Source organism: Uranotaenia lowii, chromosome 3 (genome assembly GCF_029784155.1).
Source record: "Uranotaenia lowii strain MFRU-FL chromosome 3, ASM2978415v1, whole genome shotgun sequence".
NCBI lineage: Eukaryota > Metazoa > Arthropoda > Insecta > Diptera > Culicidae > Uranotaenia > Uranotaenia lowii.
This window is the reverse complement of record NC_073693.1, coordinates 99,480,458-99,499,170: the sequence shown is the minus strand read 5'-3', so window position 1 is coordinate 99,499,170 and position 18,713 is coordinate 99,480,458. Positions and strand designations below refer to the sequence as shown.

At 34.3% G+C, this 18,713-nt stretch overlaps 2 protein-coding genes across 2 annotated transcripts in view; one reads left to right on the top strand and one right to left on the bottom strand.

Moving 5' to 3' along the window:
• The window catches only part of LOC129756924 (four and a half LIM domains protein 2), a 495,033-nt gene that overhangs the window by 47,634 nt on the left and 428,686 nt on the right, over positions 1 to 18,713 (top strand). Inside the window, exon 2 of the mRNA XM_055753987.1 lies at positions 1,458 to 1,543. Coding sequence (XP_055609962.1) covers positions 1,458 to 1,543 — 86 coding nt within the window. The remainder of the gene's footprint in view (positions 1 to 1,457; positions 1,544 to 18,713) is intronic.
• On the bottom strand, positions 4,499 to 18,285 carry LOC129756928 (uncharacterized). The gene is made up of 2 exons (XM_055753997.1): positions 17,895 to 18,285; positions 4,499 to 7,161 (listed from the first exon to the last, which is right to left on the bottom strand). The coding sequence occupies exons 1-2, from the start codon at positions 18,128 to 18,130 to the stop codon at positions 6,837 to 6,839; spliced, it is 561 nt and encodes a 186-aa protein (XP_055609972.1). The 5' UTR covers positions 18,131 to 18,285; the 3' UTR covers positions 4,499 to 6,836.

Here is an 18,713-nt window from a genome sequence, read left to right as displayed (position 1 = left end):
GAAGGGACTTAAAGATTGAATGAATGATAATAAACGAAATATGAAGAACAACTCTGTAGAGCATTTACAATCTTTTTGAAGCATATGCAAAAAGTTACAGAGCTTTTTGTTAAGGTTTTCTAAGCAAAACAAATGGAACGATGACAACAGTTTAGGGGAGAATGAGGATACTTGATCCCTGGGGATACTTGATTCCTTAGCTATATCTCGAAACTGGAATGTCTTACAAAGATCAAATGTTCTAGAAAAATGTGCCAAAATGAGCAAAATAACAATGCTTGTTGTTTAAATTTTTTTAACAAAATAATTGTTTGAGCAATTGAACTTTGTTTGAAAAATTTCACAAAATGTAACTTGAAGATCTTTTTTCATCACTTTAAAGTGTTCCTTACATGGGAAAATTATGAAAAAAATATTTTTTCCAATGTATCAATCGTTCGAGCGTAAAATGAACTTCATAATGCCATGTTTTCAAAGCAATGGAAAACTCTCAACTTTTTTCAGAAAAAGTTTTCTAAAATGTTGATTATGGGTACAATTGATCCCCTAGAGTTGGGTACAATTGATCCCCCTTCCAAACGGCATATTCTTTTTCTGAATTGATCGTTATGATTGCTGATTACGAAATTACTAATATTTATCCAAAAACTAATGCTTATCAAACAATTGTCTGAAGAAAAGAGCAAAAATAATTAATTTTCTCTGAATTATAAAAAATAGCGCCTTTAAGTATGCAATGTTATCAGCGTTGAGACAAAGTTATAGAATTTTCTTCATATGTCTGCTATAAATTGTGAAATGAGAACAAACATGACCAAAATAGTCAATTAACATTCTATCTTGGGGTTTTGTTTGATTTTTATACAAGGATTAGGGCTTCCTGAATAAAAGATCAAGCCTCCTTCAATAGGGGATCAAGTCTCCCCTAACTTCAGAAAAATCGCAATTTTTTTACTCCCACGAAAATGCTTCTAGTTCATCAACGGGTTCAAGTATCGTTCTAATTTTTGGAGCATAGAAACTTGAAGTTACAACCTGTCAGAAAATGTCAAAGACGGCGAGTTGCTAAATTTTTCCAAAAAGATATGGTGAAAATAAGAAAAGGGGATCAAGTATCCCCACTCTCCCCTACTGATTGAGCATCCTTATTGCATTTGTTTTACATATTTTATTGTGTTTTTACGATGACATGCCTCTGCAGACGATGATCGCCCTTCGATCCCTAACTTAGAGTCTAAGCATGAAATTTGATTTCTACCCGTGTGGAAAGTAAAACCATTCAAAATTGAACATCCTTCGCTACAGATGGACCTCTAAATTGACTTTCACCATTCAGGGATATCGTATGAAAATCAATGCGTTTTCATGCATGCTGAAGTACTTAAACCTAAATCTCACAGAAGGTCATAAATGCTAACCCCTTTTTAATGCTTTTTTTCTCTCTTTCTTCCCTGCAGGGAGTCATCATTAACGAAATCTTCGACGGAGCCGAATGTGATAACTGTCCGGAACTGTGTCCCGGCTTTTTGCCGCACTCTTGGAGGTAAGTTACTGAATGGAAATGGAGAAAGAGCCGTCGAAAGAGGATGACAGTAATTTTACGAAGGTCAATGAAGGAACAAACGATTGTTCTGTTAGAGCGCCGCATAATATTATCAAGAACCGAACGTATGTTTCGAGATCGAATCGCTCAGAACAGCAAGCGACAAATTTTGAAAAAAAGGAATGCTGCATTGAAATACAGATTTCAGACGCAGAATTCGGATATTGTAGTTCAGACAAAGAATTTTGAAAAATCGTTTCAGATAAAGATTTAACATTCAGATTTCAAATTTTGATTTCAAATTCAGATTCCAGATTTCAGATACAGATTTCAGATTCAGATTTCAGATTCAGATTTCAGATTCAGATTTCAGATTCAGATTTCAGATTCAGATTTCAGATTCAGATTTCAGATTCAGATTTCAGATTCAGATTTCAGATTCAGATTTCAGATTCAGATTTCAGATTCAGATTTCAGATTCAGATTTCAGATTCAGATTTCAGATTCAGATTTCAGATTCAGATTTCAGATTCAGATTTCAGATTCAGATTTCAGATTCAGATTTCAGATTCAGATTTCAGATTCAGATTTCAGATTCAGATTTCAGATTCAGATTTCAGATTCAGATTTCAGATTCAGATTTCAGATTCAGATTTCAGATTCAGATTTCAGATTCAGATTTCAGATTCAGATTTCAGATTCAGATTTCAGATTCAGATTTCAGATTCAGATTTCAGATTCAGATTTCAGATTCAGATTTCAGATTCAGATTTCAGATTCAGATTTCAGATTCAGATTTCAGATTCAGATTTCAGATTCAGATTTCAGATTCAGATTTCAGATTCAGATTTCAGATTCAGATTTCAGATTCAGATTTCAGATTCAGATTTCAGATTCAGATTTCAGATTCAGATTTCAGATTCAGATTTCAGATTCAGATTTCAGATTCAGATTTCAGATTCAGATTTCAGATTCAGATTTCAGATTCAGATTTCAGATTCAGATTTCAGATTCAGATTTCAGATTCAGATTTCAGATTCAGATTTCAGATTCAGATTTCAGATTCAGATTTCAGATTCAGATTTCAGATTCAGATTTCAGATTCAGATTTCAGATTCAGATTTCAGATTCAGATTTCAGATTCAGATTTCAGATTCAGATTTCAGATTCAGATTTCAGATTCAGATTTCAGATTCAGATTTCAGATTCAGATTTCAGATTCAGATTTCAGATTCAGATTTCAGATTCAGATTTCAGATTCAGATTTCAGATTCAGATTTCAGATTCAGATTTCAGATTCAGATTTCAGATTCAGATTTCAGATTCAGATTTCAGATTCAGATTTCAGATTCAGATTTCAGATTAAGATTTCAGATTCAGATTTCAGATTCAGATTTCAGATTCAGATTTCAGATTCAGATTCAGATTTCAGATTCAGATTTCAGATTCAGATTTCAGATTCAGATTTCAGATTCAGATTTCAGATTCAGATTTCAGATTCAGATTTCAGATTCAGATTTCAGATTCAGATTTCAGATTCAGATTTCAGATTCAGATTTCAGATTCAGATTTCAGATTCAGATTTCAGATTCAGATTTCAGATTCAGATTTCAGATTCAGATTTCAGATTCAGATTTCAGATTAAGATTTCAGATTCAGATTTCAGATTCAGATTTCAGATTCAGATTTCAGATTCAGATTTCAGATTCAGATTCAGATTTCAGATTCAAATTTCAGATTCAGATTTCAGATTCAGATTTCAGATTCAGATTTCAGATTCAGATTTCAGATTCAGATTTCAGATTCAGATTTCAGATTCAGATTTCAGATTCAGATTTCAGATTCAGATTCAGATTTCAGATTCAGATTTCAGATTCAGATTTCAGATTCAGATTTCAGATTCAGATTTCAGATTCAGATTTCAGATTCAGATTTCAGATTCAGATTTCAGATTCAGATTTCAGATTCAGATTTCAGATTCAGATTTCAGATTCAGATTTCAGATTCAGATTTCAGATTCAGATTTCAGATTCAGATTTCAGATTCAGATTTCAGATTCAGATTTCAGATTCAGATTTCAGATTCAGATTTCAGATTAAGATTTCAGATTCAGATTTCAGATTCAGATTTCAGATTCAGATTTCAGATTCAGATTTCAGATACAGATTCAGATTTCAGATTCAGATTTCAGATTCAGATTTCAGATTCAGATTTCAGATTCAGATTTCAGATTCAGATTTCAGATTCAGATTTCAGATTCAGATTTCAGATTCAGATTTCAGATTCAGATTCAGATTTCAGATTCAGATTTCAGATTCAGATTTCAGATTCAGATTTCAGATTCAGATTTCAGATTCAGATTTCAGATTCAGATTTCAGATTCAGATTTCAGATTCAGATTTCAGATTCAGATTTCAGATTCAGATTTCAGATTCAGATTTCAGATTCAGATTTCAGATTCAGATTTCAGATTCAGATTTCAGATTCAGATTTCAGATTCAGATTTCAGATTCAGATTTCAGATTCAGATTTCAGATTCAGATTTCAGATTCAGATTTCAGATTCAGATTTCAGATTCAGATTTCAGATTCAGATTTCAGATTCAGATTTCAGATTCAGATTTCAGATTCAGATTTCAGATTCAGATTTCAGATTCAGATTTCAGATTCAGATTTCAGATTCAGATTTCATTGTTTTTTTTTTTTTTTCATCCTCTGGGATGATTCATCCCTATATTCAGATTTCAGATGCAGATTTCAGATTCAAATTTCAGGATCAGATTTCAGATTCAGATTTCAGATTTCCGATTCCAGATTTCAGACTTAGAGTATTATTTTGATTACAGATTTACTTCGGATAAAGGTAGAATTAAAAGAGCTGTTAGTCAATTTTTATTTGAACTATACTTGAAAACCTTTTATTCAGTTATTTTTGACTTATTTATAACTTCTCTTATGTTGCTGGATCTTCAGTGTAACATGGGTTTCAACAACTCGTTTGTTTAAAATGTAGATTTAAAAAAATCTTATCTTGTTCAACTCTTTTTCATCAATCCAAGTGAATAAAGTTTTAATAAAACTTTTTATCGACATCACTTCTAGAGAACTACAACAACAATGGTACATCTATCATACAGGGTGGCAATAAAGTTCCCAGAGTTTTAAAAATACTTCAACAATTCAGAACTATAAATCAATCTAACAACTAGTATCGGTCTTTGAGATCATTGCTGTAAGGTTTATACGAAAAAACAAGAATAGCTTAAAATAAATTCTTTAGATCTCCATTTTCATCATCAGAATCCATATTAGGAAAAAGTATAAATTCATTAAAATTCAAAAATAAAACAACTACCAAATCAAGCATCGACTATGACAATTTTTGTTAAATTCATTAAAATTCAAAAATAAAACAACTACCAAATCAAGCATCGACTATGACAATTTTTGTTATTATTAAGGTTTCTAGACACTGTAGATAGAGTACACTCTCAGATTCACTTAACTGTTGTTTTCCACTTCTGAATTGTTTGAAAACATTTTTTTTTCGGAAAATTTCAACTTGCCTTTCAAACTACTCAATGGAATTAAAATTTGAGGGTTTGGAAGTATTTTGAGGCGTTTAGGTTCAGTATTAACTCTCGATCAAAATGAGCGATTTTTCGGCTTTAAACCTATATTGGAAGTAGTTATCATGTGCAAAACGCAATTTCTCCACGAAAAGTAGTACCGTACAAGGAGATAGGATTGATCACTTTTTTCAACATTTCTCGATTATTTTTTCTGTTAAGGGGAATGTGGCATGTCTCATGTACGTCTCGGTGGTCGAGTGGTTAGCGTGGTAAGACGGTAATCGCTGGTCCACTGATGGCATGGGATCGATTCCCATCTCGGTACTGGGTGTTAAATGTTAATCTTAAGTTGTCCACGTCATTTATTCAGTCTGTAAAGCCTAAAGCGGCTAAGACGGTGTATGTCTTTATATTTTAAAACTAGAACTGGACTCTTATGAACGTAAAACATGGCTGCAGAAATTTATTAGACTAGGTTAAATTTGATTTAAAAATCGATTTCGACTTTGTTTAGAATTTGATGCTTTGGGCTAACATAGATCAGTCTCTATTTTGACGGTTTTAACGAATTTTTTTGATCATAAAGAATACAAAACATCTTCCTAATTTGTACAAATGCTAGTAATTGATAAACTTAGACAATTCGTGTGTTAAGTCCGAACAACAAATAAAATCGAAAGATGGACAATGATGCTGCATTATTAGGGGCTCATTTTTTTTAATATTAGTTATTTATATAAAAAATTAACTACACAAAAAATGAAATTTTGCCTTCATTCAATTCTCTTGTCCCTCGCACTATTCCACTTTATTTTTTCCTTCAAACTTTTTCATTTGGTAGGGTTTCTAGCCTTTTGTCGTAACCTAGTTAGCTCTTGGAAAATGTCCCTATTTTTTAAATATCAAAAATTTACCTCAAAATACAACAAAAACTCCACCAAAACTATAAATTTACTCAGGAAAAATTTTGAACTGTTACATTGATCAACCTGCTGCTTCTAAACGCTTTGATTTCATCGGAAAGAGTGTTTGTCTACAAGCCTTCGAAAAATTAGAAATTTCAAGATTTTGATATAACATTTTTACTTACATTTGAAATTTTCAATAACAAACCAAGTTTTCCCAATTTGAAACTCAAAATGAAGGTTTTTAAACAAAGAAAAACATTTAAAGATATTTTAACTTAAGACTTAGTTGTTGATGATTATGTGGAAAAATTTCATGTTGATCAAAGCTACTCCGGTGATCAATGTTATTTAAATATTGATAGGGTATTTGAATATTTATTGATAGCATATTGAAGGATGGTCGAATAATTCATTTGAATCTTCTTTGAGTTTAGAGATACGTTATGCTTTAACTTGTTTTACTTTTGAATTTTGTGAACTTTAGCTCTTTCTTCTTTTAAGGTTACGTACTTTTGTCTCAATAAATTATGATGATAAAAATTTAAATGGGTTCGACACATTTGTTTTTTTTTTTTAAATAGCTTTACGAAAATCTTAATGAACTCAAATGGTATCAGTCACTTCAATTTTTCTTCATAAATCATCCATTCAAGAACACACATGAGCAAAACAATACTGGAAATTGTTCTTGATTACCAACTTTTGTCACTGATTGTAATTTATCTTTAAGCAGGGTTACAATTTTGAAGCATTAAAAAAAATATATATGGGAACTTTATTGTCACCCATTTAGAGTAAACAACTACCCCTCTTGTTAGTGTCTTCTGGTTCTCACTTTCTTCCCCTTAGGACCGCCTTTGCCACGATTATTGCTCTGCTTTTGGTTCCTCTGTTTGGCCGGACAAATCCGGATGATGTGTCCCTCCTGTCGACAGTTGAAGCACAATCGATCTCGATAGCGGCAGTCCGATTTCGAATGATCCGGATCCCCACAGGCCTGGCAGGATCTAGCGTCGGACCATCTGGAGGTGGCCGATGGCTTCACGTGAACCGGAGCAACTGGCTTTGCTGATGGTCTAGTTGCTGGCCTAGGTGTGATGAGATCATTTATGAAAATCGGCTGCGGCGAAATTGTTGTTCTGGAAGTAAACAGGGAGCATGTCAGATTGATGGAACGTCATACAAAGTAAAAAAAAATAATAAGATGAAAATAGAGTCACTCAGGTTTCAATGACGAACGTAGAAAATTGTGGAGATCACCTTTGCTAATCAGTTAAAGTTATAGAAATAAGATTACCTATTTTTTTAAGATAACAAACTCAAACAAACAAGTAAGATTACAAACCTGATGTTAAATAAACTATTTTAAAAAAAAATGTGAAAAAATACAGAAAAATAATCTAGAAAAAATAAACTATAAACATTGGAGAAAAAAGAGAAACCAATAAAAAAAATTAAAGGTTTGAAATAAACACACACCAGTAAGATTAAGATGCGTTTTAATAAAACTGAATAAAACAAAATTCATCATGATAACCAAAACAAAACATGATAACCAAAACAAAGATAAGTTGATATCAAATAGTTTGAAAAATATATAGAAAACATAAAAAAATAGACTAAGCGAACCAAAATAAAATAAAGGGTGATACGGTCAAAATTTGTTCAAAAGGAAAACGCGTGTAAATCGGTGAAAAAAAAATATTTAAAAAATCAAATAAAATTGCTTTTTCATGTTTAATTAGTATAAAATTCAGGAAAAACATTCAGTAAGGCTTCCGCTTTTCCAAATCCGAATTACCGGGCCTTAAGCTTAACCCCTGCCAGCAGATTTTGTACAGCCACCTTGTCCACCTTCTTCGCCACAGAAAGCCAGTTTGCCTTAAACTGCTGCTCGTTTTTTTGTTCTTCTTTAGGTTCCGCTTGACAATAGCCCAGTATTTCTCAATTGGGCGGAGCTCTGGCGTGTTGGGAGGGTTCTTGTCCTTGGGAACCACCTGCACGTTGTTGGCGTCGTACCACTCCATGGCCTTTTTACCGTAATGTCAAGATGCCAAATCCGGCTAAAATAGTACGGAACAACCGTGTTTCTTCAGGAAAGGCAGCAGACGTTTATTCAAACACTGTTTCACGAAAATTTCTTGGTTGACAGTCCCGGAAGCTATGAAAATGCTGCTTTTCAAGCCACAGGTACAGATGGCTTGCCAAACCAGATATTTCTTCGCGAACTTTGACAGTTTCATGTGCTTGAAAATATCTGCTACCTTTCCTCTTCCTTTCGCCGTATAAAACTCCTGTCCCGGAAGCTGCTTGTAGTCGGCTTTGACGTAGGTTTCGTCGTCCATTACCACGCAGTCAAACTTCGTCAGCATCGTCGTGTACAGCCTCCGGGATCGCGCTTTGGCCGTCGTATTTTGTTTATCATCGCGATTTGAAATTCGATAGTCCGGCTCGTTTTTTGGCTCGATGCGCGGTTGTAGACGATACACCCAGCTTATTTCGGAGAGAGAGGTTAGGGTTTTGCTTGAAACTACCTGCAACTCTCTTTGTCGTCTCAGCGGCTTCCGGTTTTCGATTTCCCCCGATCCAGACTTCCTGGCTGTCGACAAACGTTCCCCAAACACTTTAATTACATTTGTATCGGTTGATTTGGCAACTTTTAGCGATTTTGCCAGCTTTGCGTGCGAGTAGCTCGGATTTTCGCGATGCGCGAGCAAAATTTTGATACGCTGCTCTTCTTCCTTGGACGGCATTTTGACAACTGAAGAGTGAATTCCAAAATCAAAATAAGAGCAACATTCTACACCCACACACACCTTCGAAATGAGGAGTGTTTAGGTTTTTTAAATGCAAAATTGATAGAAATACGTCAAGTTGATATTAACCAGATTTTGACCGTATCACCTTTTATGCTGATGTCTTCTTCATCTCATATTTCCAAATAGAGCTGCATGTCGTCAGCATAAATAAGCATTTGAAGATTTTTGAGAATAAAGGAAATGTCGTTTACATAAAGTATGAAAAGTAGGGGTCCTAAAAGAGATCCTTGCGGAACTCCTGAAATGACTTGAATAGGGAGTGATATCTTTCCATTGAAATTTATTATTTGTTGGCGATTCGTTAGGTATGATTCAAGCCATTTCAGGAGTTTAGATTTTATACGAATTTTTTGTAATTTGAAAAGAAGCATTGGTATGTCTACGCGATCAAATGCCTTACTAAAGTCTGTATAAAGAGCTTCCACATGGTTGCTGAGGTAGTTTCCAATTCTCGATAGTGATCGAAGTAATCGGGGAAGTCTCGATAGAAGAACTTTGGTTAGTCTGTCAAAATGGTCAGTCTGTAATTAATAAAATCAAGTCCTTCAAGTTAAATTTCAAGAAGTGTTTCATTTAGTTTATCTGGAGAATACAGATTACAACATTGGCGACGAGGCGAACTCCGGGCACAGAGTGCTCCAAGAATTTCTTTGCTGAGTAAGTAATAAATAGTGTACAATGATACACATGAATCTCAAAGAAGATTCGACCAAATAATCTAAAAGGAGTCTTTAGCCTCAAAGGAGAGCTTAATATAGTCTTAAAGGAGACTTTAGCCTCAAAGGAGAGCTTAATATAATCTCAAAGGAGACTTTAGCCTCAAAGGAGAGCCTCATAAAGTCTCAAAGGAGACCTTTGCCTCGAAGGAGAGCTCAGAGCAGTCTCAAAAGAGACGTTGAAAAAAGTTTCAAAGGAAGCGGAAAAAGAAACTTAAGTATGCGTAATAAAAGTTTCAAGATCATTGAGAATTTTTAAGGAGGTTCGAGTAGGAATGTACTTTGAAAACAGGCAAATTAAAAAAAAATAAAATCAATCAACAACTTCTGCATCTACTCGCGATTTACTGAGGCAGTGTGCGATGGACGAAAACGGGTTTGCTAAGAGACGGTTTTGGCGTTTTAAGGGCTTGCTCCTTAGAGAACGTTAGAAATCACGACAAAACATGGAATGAGTGCTGTAATAACCGCGATATTGTTGATAGTGGCAGTGATACACAATTTATAAGAAACTACTTTTCCAAACACAGTGACTATAATATCCAGTTTAAGCATCTTCGTCAATTCCAGGTTCCCAGAAGACGTTTAACTTTATGCATTCTAGGGTGGTGTTAAGATCGAAAACTGAACGTTCGTATTACATATGCTGGGCAACCAAAATCGTCGGCCTTCGGAAGACACGTTGTGACAAATCGGAGTGTGCTGATAACCATATAACCCAAAGATGCAATCTCGAACAAATTTCCTATTGAGTTCATCAATAATGCTTAGTTTTGAATTTCTTAAAGTTAATCCGTATATGCTCTGTGGTAGAAAGAACGTACATATTTCCTGAGTATCTTATGGAGTATAATGTCACTTTTAACTTGACTACTCGCACACCTTCTTCCCTATGTTACAGACCCAGAAGTTTTTGATGGAAATCCTTTGAAAAAGCATCGCGGGTAAGAATGTGAGGATGAACGGTGTACAAAAAAATCCGGAATCAAAGCTCAATGAATAATGGAAGATGATCGAAATTTGTTCACATGAAACAAACTGCAAACCAAAGAGAGAAAACCAACTTGAAATCAGAAATGAGGATGGAAACATTTTTATTTGACACAAATTTTTATTGGTGGCCAGATGATGGAGTCGTAACAACTGTGTGCAGTAATTCGTAAAAGTTTTTCTAAGATCGGAACCAAGATGAGATTCGAGATGAATAAAGGAATACGTTTTTACGGAACTCTGCAATTCGTCAAAAAGTGGCAGATTATCCAGGTTGAACCTGTGGTCTCGCAGGATCAGCAAAGGCCATCAGATTAGCAAAAGACATCAAGATCGGTTAATCCATTCCACTGGCACCAAGACTTTGTCCTCAACTCATAGTTTTAGATATATTTTAATTTTTGTTAAAACAAAGGGAGATGTGGTAGTTTCCAATTCTCGATAGTGATCGAAGTAATCGGGGAAGTCTCGATAGAAAAACTTTGGTTAGTCTGCCAAAACGGTCAGTCTGTAATTAATAAATCAAGTCCTTCAAGTTAAATTTCAAGAAGTGTTTCATTTAGTTTATCTGGAGAATATAGATTACAACAGTTGCCATTATCCATTGCATTGAATGAAAAGTCTATAAATTCAATTCAATTAGTTGAGGTAATAATTTTTCGTTTATAATTGCTTCAAATAGCTTGGGAATGCAAGAGATAATAGCTATTCCGCGATAATTTCGAATGTCAGACTTTCGACCAGATTTTAATAGGCACTTAAAATGAGCTTTTCCGAATTTTTTTGGAAAACTTCCTGATTTCAATGGCATATTGAAAAGCCAAAACAATGGAGCTGTCAGTTCCATTGCCAACCTTTTCATGAATACAGGAGAAAATCCGCCTGGCCCTGGACCTTTCGAAGCGCCTAGATTTTTTAGTTCTTGCAGAATATCTTGCACATTAACTTGATTAATGCTAAAGTCCCCTGAGAATTCTGGGAAAAATGAAAAATAATCGCGATCACGATCTTCATCATTAAATCTCGTATGAATTTCTTGAAAGAAATTTGCAAAAAGATTGCATCTCGAAGGGTTGCGGTACGAATCTGGTATCAGGACTAATTGGTTTAAAAAAAACAAATGTGTAGCAGAACTGGCGTGCGTGCCTGCATGTATCGAAAAAAGTAATAAATAAAGCAATAAAGATGAATTGAGGTGATGGGAGGAATAAAGATGGATGCCGAGAAACCGACAGCATCACATGGGCTGGTGGTGACCAAAGTAAGAGATGAGATGAAAGATTTTTTTTTGTTTTTGCTGATTAAACGATTACTTGGGAGCTGAAAAGAAGGCCGTTCAAATCTTTGAAAGAACTTCAAAGTTTCAATAAGAACTTAAATTTTGGGCTGAATAAAACGAACTTTAGCACATTGATTATGCCGATTAAGTGTTTGACCTTTTGAACGAGACTTTTGGTTGCTCGTATCTTGTTTTCATTTTTTTTTTTTGTTTTTTTGTTCATTTTGTAACTTGTCTTATTTTCTATATTTTCGTGATTTTTTATTCATTTTAGTAATTTTTATCATTTCAACCATTATTATCATTTTGTCATTTTTGTTCTAGTGCGGGGTCGCAGAAAGACGATTTTAAATCAAACATGTTTTTGAAACAGCACTAGATCTCAGCGTTTTATGCTTTTTTAAATCGTTTGGGTCAAAATTAAAATTTGGAGAGAGTGGGGTAACGTGGGCCATGTGGAAACATGGGCCACTTTAAATATCTCAGCTGTGTGTTCAAATAAAAATCCCAATCCAACTGTCATCGTCGTCGCTTTGCGTAAGCATGTTTTTGCCTTTCTTTCAGAAAGGTATAGTTATCGGTCGATTTGGGAGATCATTAATTATGGGTCTTAGATATACCTTTATAGGTACCTATCGAATCAGCTCGACGAGTTCAGACGATGTCAGTGTATTTGTGTGTGTTGGTGTGATTTTTTGTAAACTTTGTCCACACGTTTTTGAGAAACTGGGAAGTACAATAAAAATGATTTTTGTCTTAAAAAATTTGATTTTTTTTCCCTCTTCAATGTATAAAAGAAAGAAAAAAAAAACAAAATAGTTTGAAAAATAAATTTTCATAGTAATTATCATCAAATCATCACTCCAAAAAACGTGTCAATTGGCCTTGCTAGCCACAACCATTAATCACTAAAATCAAGATTATCGTATATATGACGTCAAATTAAACGTGACGTCATAGATACGTGCTTGCTTTCTAAAAGTATGGACCTGTCGATGAGTGGAAGGGAGAACAGACAGGCTTCACTCCCACTCAGGTTTGATGTCATCGTGACAGAAACCGTGTAGGAGGAAGACGACAGTTTTAAATTTCCCAGCTAACGGTTGTATTTTTTCATTTTAATGGTTCAGTTTGAAACCGAACCATTTCAAAAATTTCGGAACCGAAGCTCCAAATTATTGAACATAAAAATGGTTTTCACCAAGGGGTACGACCCCGAAATTAATGAAGTCGTTGGTGAGTACGTCATGCCCACACTGCATGGTACGAAAGCGATAGTAACTTCGCCCAACATTATATTCAGGAACAGATTGCTCTGAGAAGGGGAAAACAACACGGGTACGCGGACGATGTATGCACATCCTCTCATCTTCTCACGTGCCGTTCGTGCTTACGAAGCTTTTTCTTAAGCATCAACGACAGGAGAGTATTTCGCCCGTGAAAGCAAATTAAATCTAATAAAAGCGTGTTCAACAGGCAATTGAAATCGGTTTCAATCGATTTCGATTGGTAAATTGTTGTTCACTCAGCCAATGTTTTGGTCGAAACTAATCCAATTGACGTTCATTGAAGCCAATCGAAATCGATCGAAACCAATCGAAAACGATCAAGCTCGGTGGCAGGATTCGTTTCTATCGATTTCTATTACACTAACACAAATGCAGATGTTTTCTGTCAAAAACAGCTGATTTGGTTTGTTGTGAAAAAATTATAAGAAGAAATGAAAGTGATGTCATTTGGTGCGGTGTTTTCTGTCGTGTGCTGAGTCGGTGGTGCAGTGCTAGTCGTGCGGAGTCAGTGTGCTGATCGGTGGTGCTATGTCAGCCCTGCTGGATCGGTGGTGTTGTACCAGTAATTCTGAGTCGGTGTTGCTGTGCCAGGTATTCTGAGTTGGTGGTGCTGTGCTAGACGCGCTGGTCTGGTGGTGTCAGACATGCTGGGTCTGTGGTGCTGTGCCAGTCATGCTGAGTCGGTATTGCTGTGCCAGGTTTCTGAGTCGGTGGTGCTGTGCTAGTCGTGCTGGTCCGTGGTGCTGAAAAAGATGTCGGTCGATGTGGCGTCGCTGTGCTGTCCTATGCAGAGGTGCTTTGTTAGTGATGCATTAAGTAGGGCATCTTTCAGTGTCCTTAAAAACAACTTTAGAAAATAAGTTTTATGAAATTTATAAAAAATAAATACAAATAAAATTACAGATACATAAAATGAGGTACTCCTCAAGCAGATTGATTAATGGAATATTAAATAATTATGTAAATAGTGCACTTAAATTTAAATAAAACAATTAAATTCAAATTCGAAATGGTTTTTTATCCTTTCTCATTCTTTCCTATCAGCACCAAAAATGTCACCAATGGCTACCAAAAAAATTAAAATGAAACGCCATGACTCACTCAAAACAAAAATGGTGTAACCAGGTATATAATCAGAGCCGGTTCTTATTACCGTGTGTTTACGGGCATTGTTGTTAACATATAGGAGGGTTGTTGGTTTGTCAGCGACATTGGTATATGATGAACTTTTCTTGAAGAACTTGAACTCGAGCTGCCGGTTTATACAGATCTTGCAGCTGTGGGAATCAGTTTTGTCGCATAAGGTGTAGCCCCGGTACATTATCGAAGCCGGTTCCTGCTCCCAACTTCAGGATGGCCGTTTTTTGTCTCTCGAACACATCAGGATTGTTTCCGTCCGTCGATATTGAAAAAAATGCTGACACAAAAATAGAAGTATCTAAAGACGATTACGATTATGCTTTTTTTATAGTGCACAGCCGAATAAAAAATGACAATAAACACAGCGCGTTAGTATTAGTGTCTGGCTGTTCATTCAGCAGCCTGATAGAAATCGATCGAAGTCAATTGGAAAAACAGCTGATCAACTGTCAATCCATTTCAATTGATTTCGATTGGGTTTTGTTGAACACACCTTAAGACAAATACTACTGAATCCTCTCGAGCTTGTTTTTTTGTTCCCTTTTCTCTTCCTCTCTTCAGATCTAACGTTGCGTTGTTGTTGTTGGGGTTGGTGTCTTGCAAAAACGATGACGGCTTGGAGGTCAATCTGAACTTTCACTTGCTGAAGCCAATGGAAGATGACAACCAAACAGTAGCGCCACCAAGCCCTCCATAGTAGAGTTTGAAGCATTTGGGATTTTTTTTGGAACATGCATATATAGCTAAAAAGCTAATAATCTTTATTGACAAAGTTGAAGAAACAGAAAAAAAATTGACTAAATAGACCAATTTGACGAAATTGACAAATTTGACATAATTCATTGATTTGACAAAATTCACTTGATTGAAAAAATCATAAAATTGACAAAACTTATAAAATTGACAAAATCGAGAAAATTGGCAGAATTGACAAAATTAACAAACTTGAAAAAATTGACAAAATTGACAAAATCGACAAAATTGACAAAATTGACAAAATTAACAAAATTGACAAAAGAGATGACAAAATTCACTAAATTGACAAAATTGACAAGATTGATAAAACTGACAAAATTGAGAAAATTGAAAAAAATGACTAAATTAACGATGACAAAATCGAAAAAATTCACTAAATTGACAAAATTGACAAGATTGATAAAACTGACAAAAATCGACAAAATTGACAAAATTGATTAAATTGACCAAATTGACCAAATTGACGAAATTGACAAACTTGGCTTAATTCATTGATTTGACAAAATTAACTTTGCTGAAAAAATCATAAAAATTGATAATATTTATAAATTTGACAAAATCGAGAAAATTGGCAGAATTGACAAAATTGACGATGACAAAATCGACAAAATTCACTGAATTGACAAAATTGACAAGATTGATAAAACTGACAAAATTGAAAAAAAAATTACTAAATTAACGATGACAAAATCGACAAAATTCACTTAATTGACAAAATTGACAAGATTGATAAAACTGACAAAAATCGACAAAATTGACAAAATTGACCAAAATGACCAAATTGTCAAAATTCACAAAATTGACAAAGACAAAATTGACAAAATTCACTATATTTACAAAATTGACAAAATTGAAAAGATTGACAAAATTGACTGGCGAAATTTACAAAATTGACCCAATTGACCAAATTGACAAAATTGACAAGATTGACAAATTGACAAAATTTACAAAATCGAAGAAAATTTACAAAATTGAGAAAATTGGCCAAATTGACAATGACAAGATTGACAAAATTGACTAATTTGATAAAACTGACAAAATTGACAAAATTAACAAAACTGATCAAATTGACAAATTTGACAAAATTGACAAAATTTTCAAATTTGAAAAAGTTACAAAATCATGAAAATTGTTAAAATCGACAAAATTGACAAAATCTAGAAAATTGGTTAAATTGACAAAATTTATCAACTAAGAATGCTGACAAAATTATGAAAATTGAAAAAATTTACATTATTGACAAAATTGAAAAAATGACCAAATTAACAAAATTAACAAAATAGACAAAATCAACAAAACAGAATAAAAATCTCAAAATAACAAAATTAAAAATACTACGCTTTCAAAATTTTCAATACTTTTAATTTTCAAAATTTATTCTACCGATTTTCTGCATTTTGGTATCGTATTTTACTCTAGCAATTGAAATTTTGTTCCAATAATTTTATCTATGTATTTGATTCCTCTACTTGAGAGGTTGAATTATTTGAAATACATGGTCAGGCATCTTTTTTCAAATTGTATTCTTAATTTTTATACCCCTTCCATTTTGAAGATATCATATGCTGTAACTCCAAAAGGAGTAAATTGAGTTAGATTATAATGGCATAGAAACGGAATCATACATGATATTCCAGAATCTAGTCATTCAAAAATCTCCAACTAGTTGCAAATAAGGTTATTTATATGAAAATTATGATCATATAAAAATACTTTTATCCTAATAAAAACTGTGAATCTTTAATTCCTAAATTCATTTTGGATTTATTGCGTATGAAATTCATTAATCATAATTCATAATTCATTTTGTTTTATATGTACCCAAATATAATTTACAGGCTGAAAGAAAGGCTACAATCCACTGTCAAGTGTATTAAATCGGGTTTTCCTATATGTTATTGACTTATGTACGCATCATATGCTTCTTTTATTTAACAAGCCGAGAAAAATGTACTTACATAATTAATCAAAAAATTGCACCCGTGGGAGACCTAAAGTACATAACAAAAATATGCTCATACGCTTATGATCTTAGTTTTGTCATGTTCTTTCACGTGGAAAAGGAATTTTTGATAAAACATCAATAAGTCACACAAACGCAACCAATTTGCAAATCGTTGTTTGTGGGGAATCTTGGACCACTTTTGTGGGGTATCATGGGCCATCTATATATTGATGTTTTTATACACATTATGAACTTAAAATACGTTTTTCCTTCCTGCAAAGTTTTGTTATGTCAAATGAAGAGTTATAAAAATTGTTTTGTCCATCTTTTCTAATGCGATAGAGACGAACATAAATCCTATATGAAGAATTTTGCCGAAACGTGCGCGAGCCAGGTTTTAGGAACAATTCGATCATACACAACTCTTTTTTTATTTCCTCATCTGAAATTGCTTTAAAATAACTAAATGAATATTAAAATTTCAGTTTTGCATCAACTCATAAACTTTGCACGTTATTTGGTAAATTTGTATTTTTTGGCCCACGCTTCTCCGCAGTTTTTCAAAACAATCCTTTTAGAACAGTCAGAACTCGGGAAATTAATGTTTGTAAAATTTAAAAAAAAATCTTAATAATACCTTAAAAATGTAGAAAACCATTCCATTTATTTTTTTCTTTTTTCTTTTTAAATAAAGAAGTTATGAAGCAAAGAAAAAAGTGGCCCATGATACCCCACTCTCCCCTTCTATTTTTCCGTTTTTTGGGACGACCTTAGCGCTTTTAGGCACTGCTAAATCAAGTTCGGTTAAGATGATTTTTTTTTCTGCTACCCACCGCTGTTCGCGTTTACATGCACTATGTCATCAGCCCAATATCGAGAGGCAATATGAAGCAGTAATTAAACTTAGCAATAATAACAGTTAACTATACAGTCCGTACCTACTAGATAACGTCGTAACCGTAGTCGATGTTGATAACCGTGGCCTGGGCACAAAACTTTCATGAAAAGGTGACGGCGCGGGACGGCTAGCCCCTGGTGAATAAGGTGAAATAATGTGCACTCTTGATCCAGCTGAAGAGGGATTGTTTTCGTTTTGCCCGCGATGACGGCTCGTTCCTTGGGGATAAAATTCCCGTTCGTCATCTTCGCTTTCGGTCGAGCAGCTACACCCCATGATGGTGGCTGAAAATTAACACTCACGCACGCTCTATTGAGTTAACTCGCGGCTAATTCAAACTACATTATAGCAACAAACGCTGACTGGAGTAAAAACCGACAAAATCAAAACAAAACAGGCTACCGAGAACAAAGCACGGATCCGCACCCCAACTGAATCGTAACTGAAGGATTCATAAACCAATTTGATTTAAGTGGTTTCTCTCAGCTAGAGCACGTCATGTATGAGAGAGAAAGTGATAAACGCTTTAAGAGATTTCAAACCAGTGTGGGTACAATAGTGGAGAAATGTAATCAATAAACACAAGGCTGCAAAGATGAAATCCTTGTGGAGTTGTGCAGCACCCCGGAATGGAGGGAGATGCAGGCACTAGTGGAGAGACGGGCTAAATGAGCATATTAAGGAAAGTAGAGAGAAGTGTTCTTAAATGCGCATATTGGGTAATATGCGCATACAGCCGATTGACGATATGGCTGATGATTCAACATATGTTTATAATCAGTGCAGTTTGAGGGTAATACGCTTTTGAAACATGGCATGAAAAAATTTAATCTATATATATAAAAAGCAATTTCTGTAT

What these genes read in the sequence shown, in the direction of transcription:
- LOC129756928 (XM_055753997.1), bottom strand. Translation starts at nt 18,130, where the DNA reads ATGGGGTGTAGCTGCTCGACCGAAAGCGAAGATGACGAACGGGAATTT. An exon ending in GTTACGACGTTATCTAGTAG is followed by an intron (nt 7,162 to 17,894) that starts GTACGGACTGTA and finishes GTTTACTTCCAG; the next exon opens with AACAACAATTTCGCCGCAGC.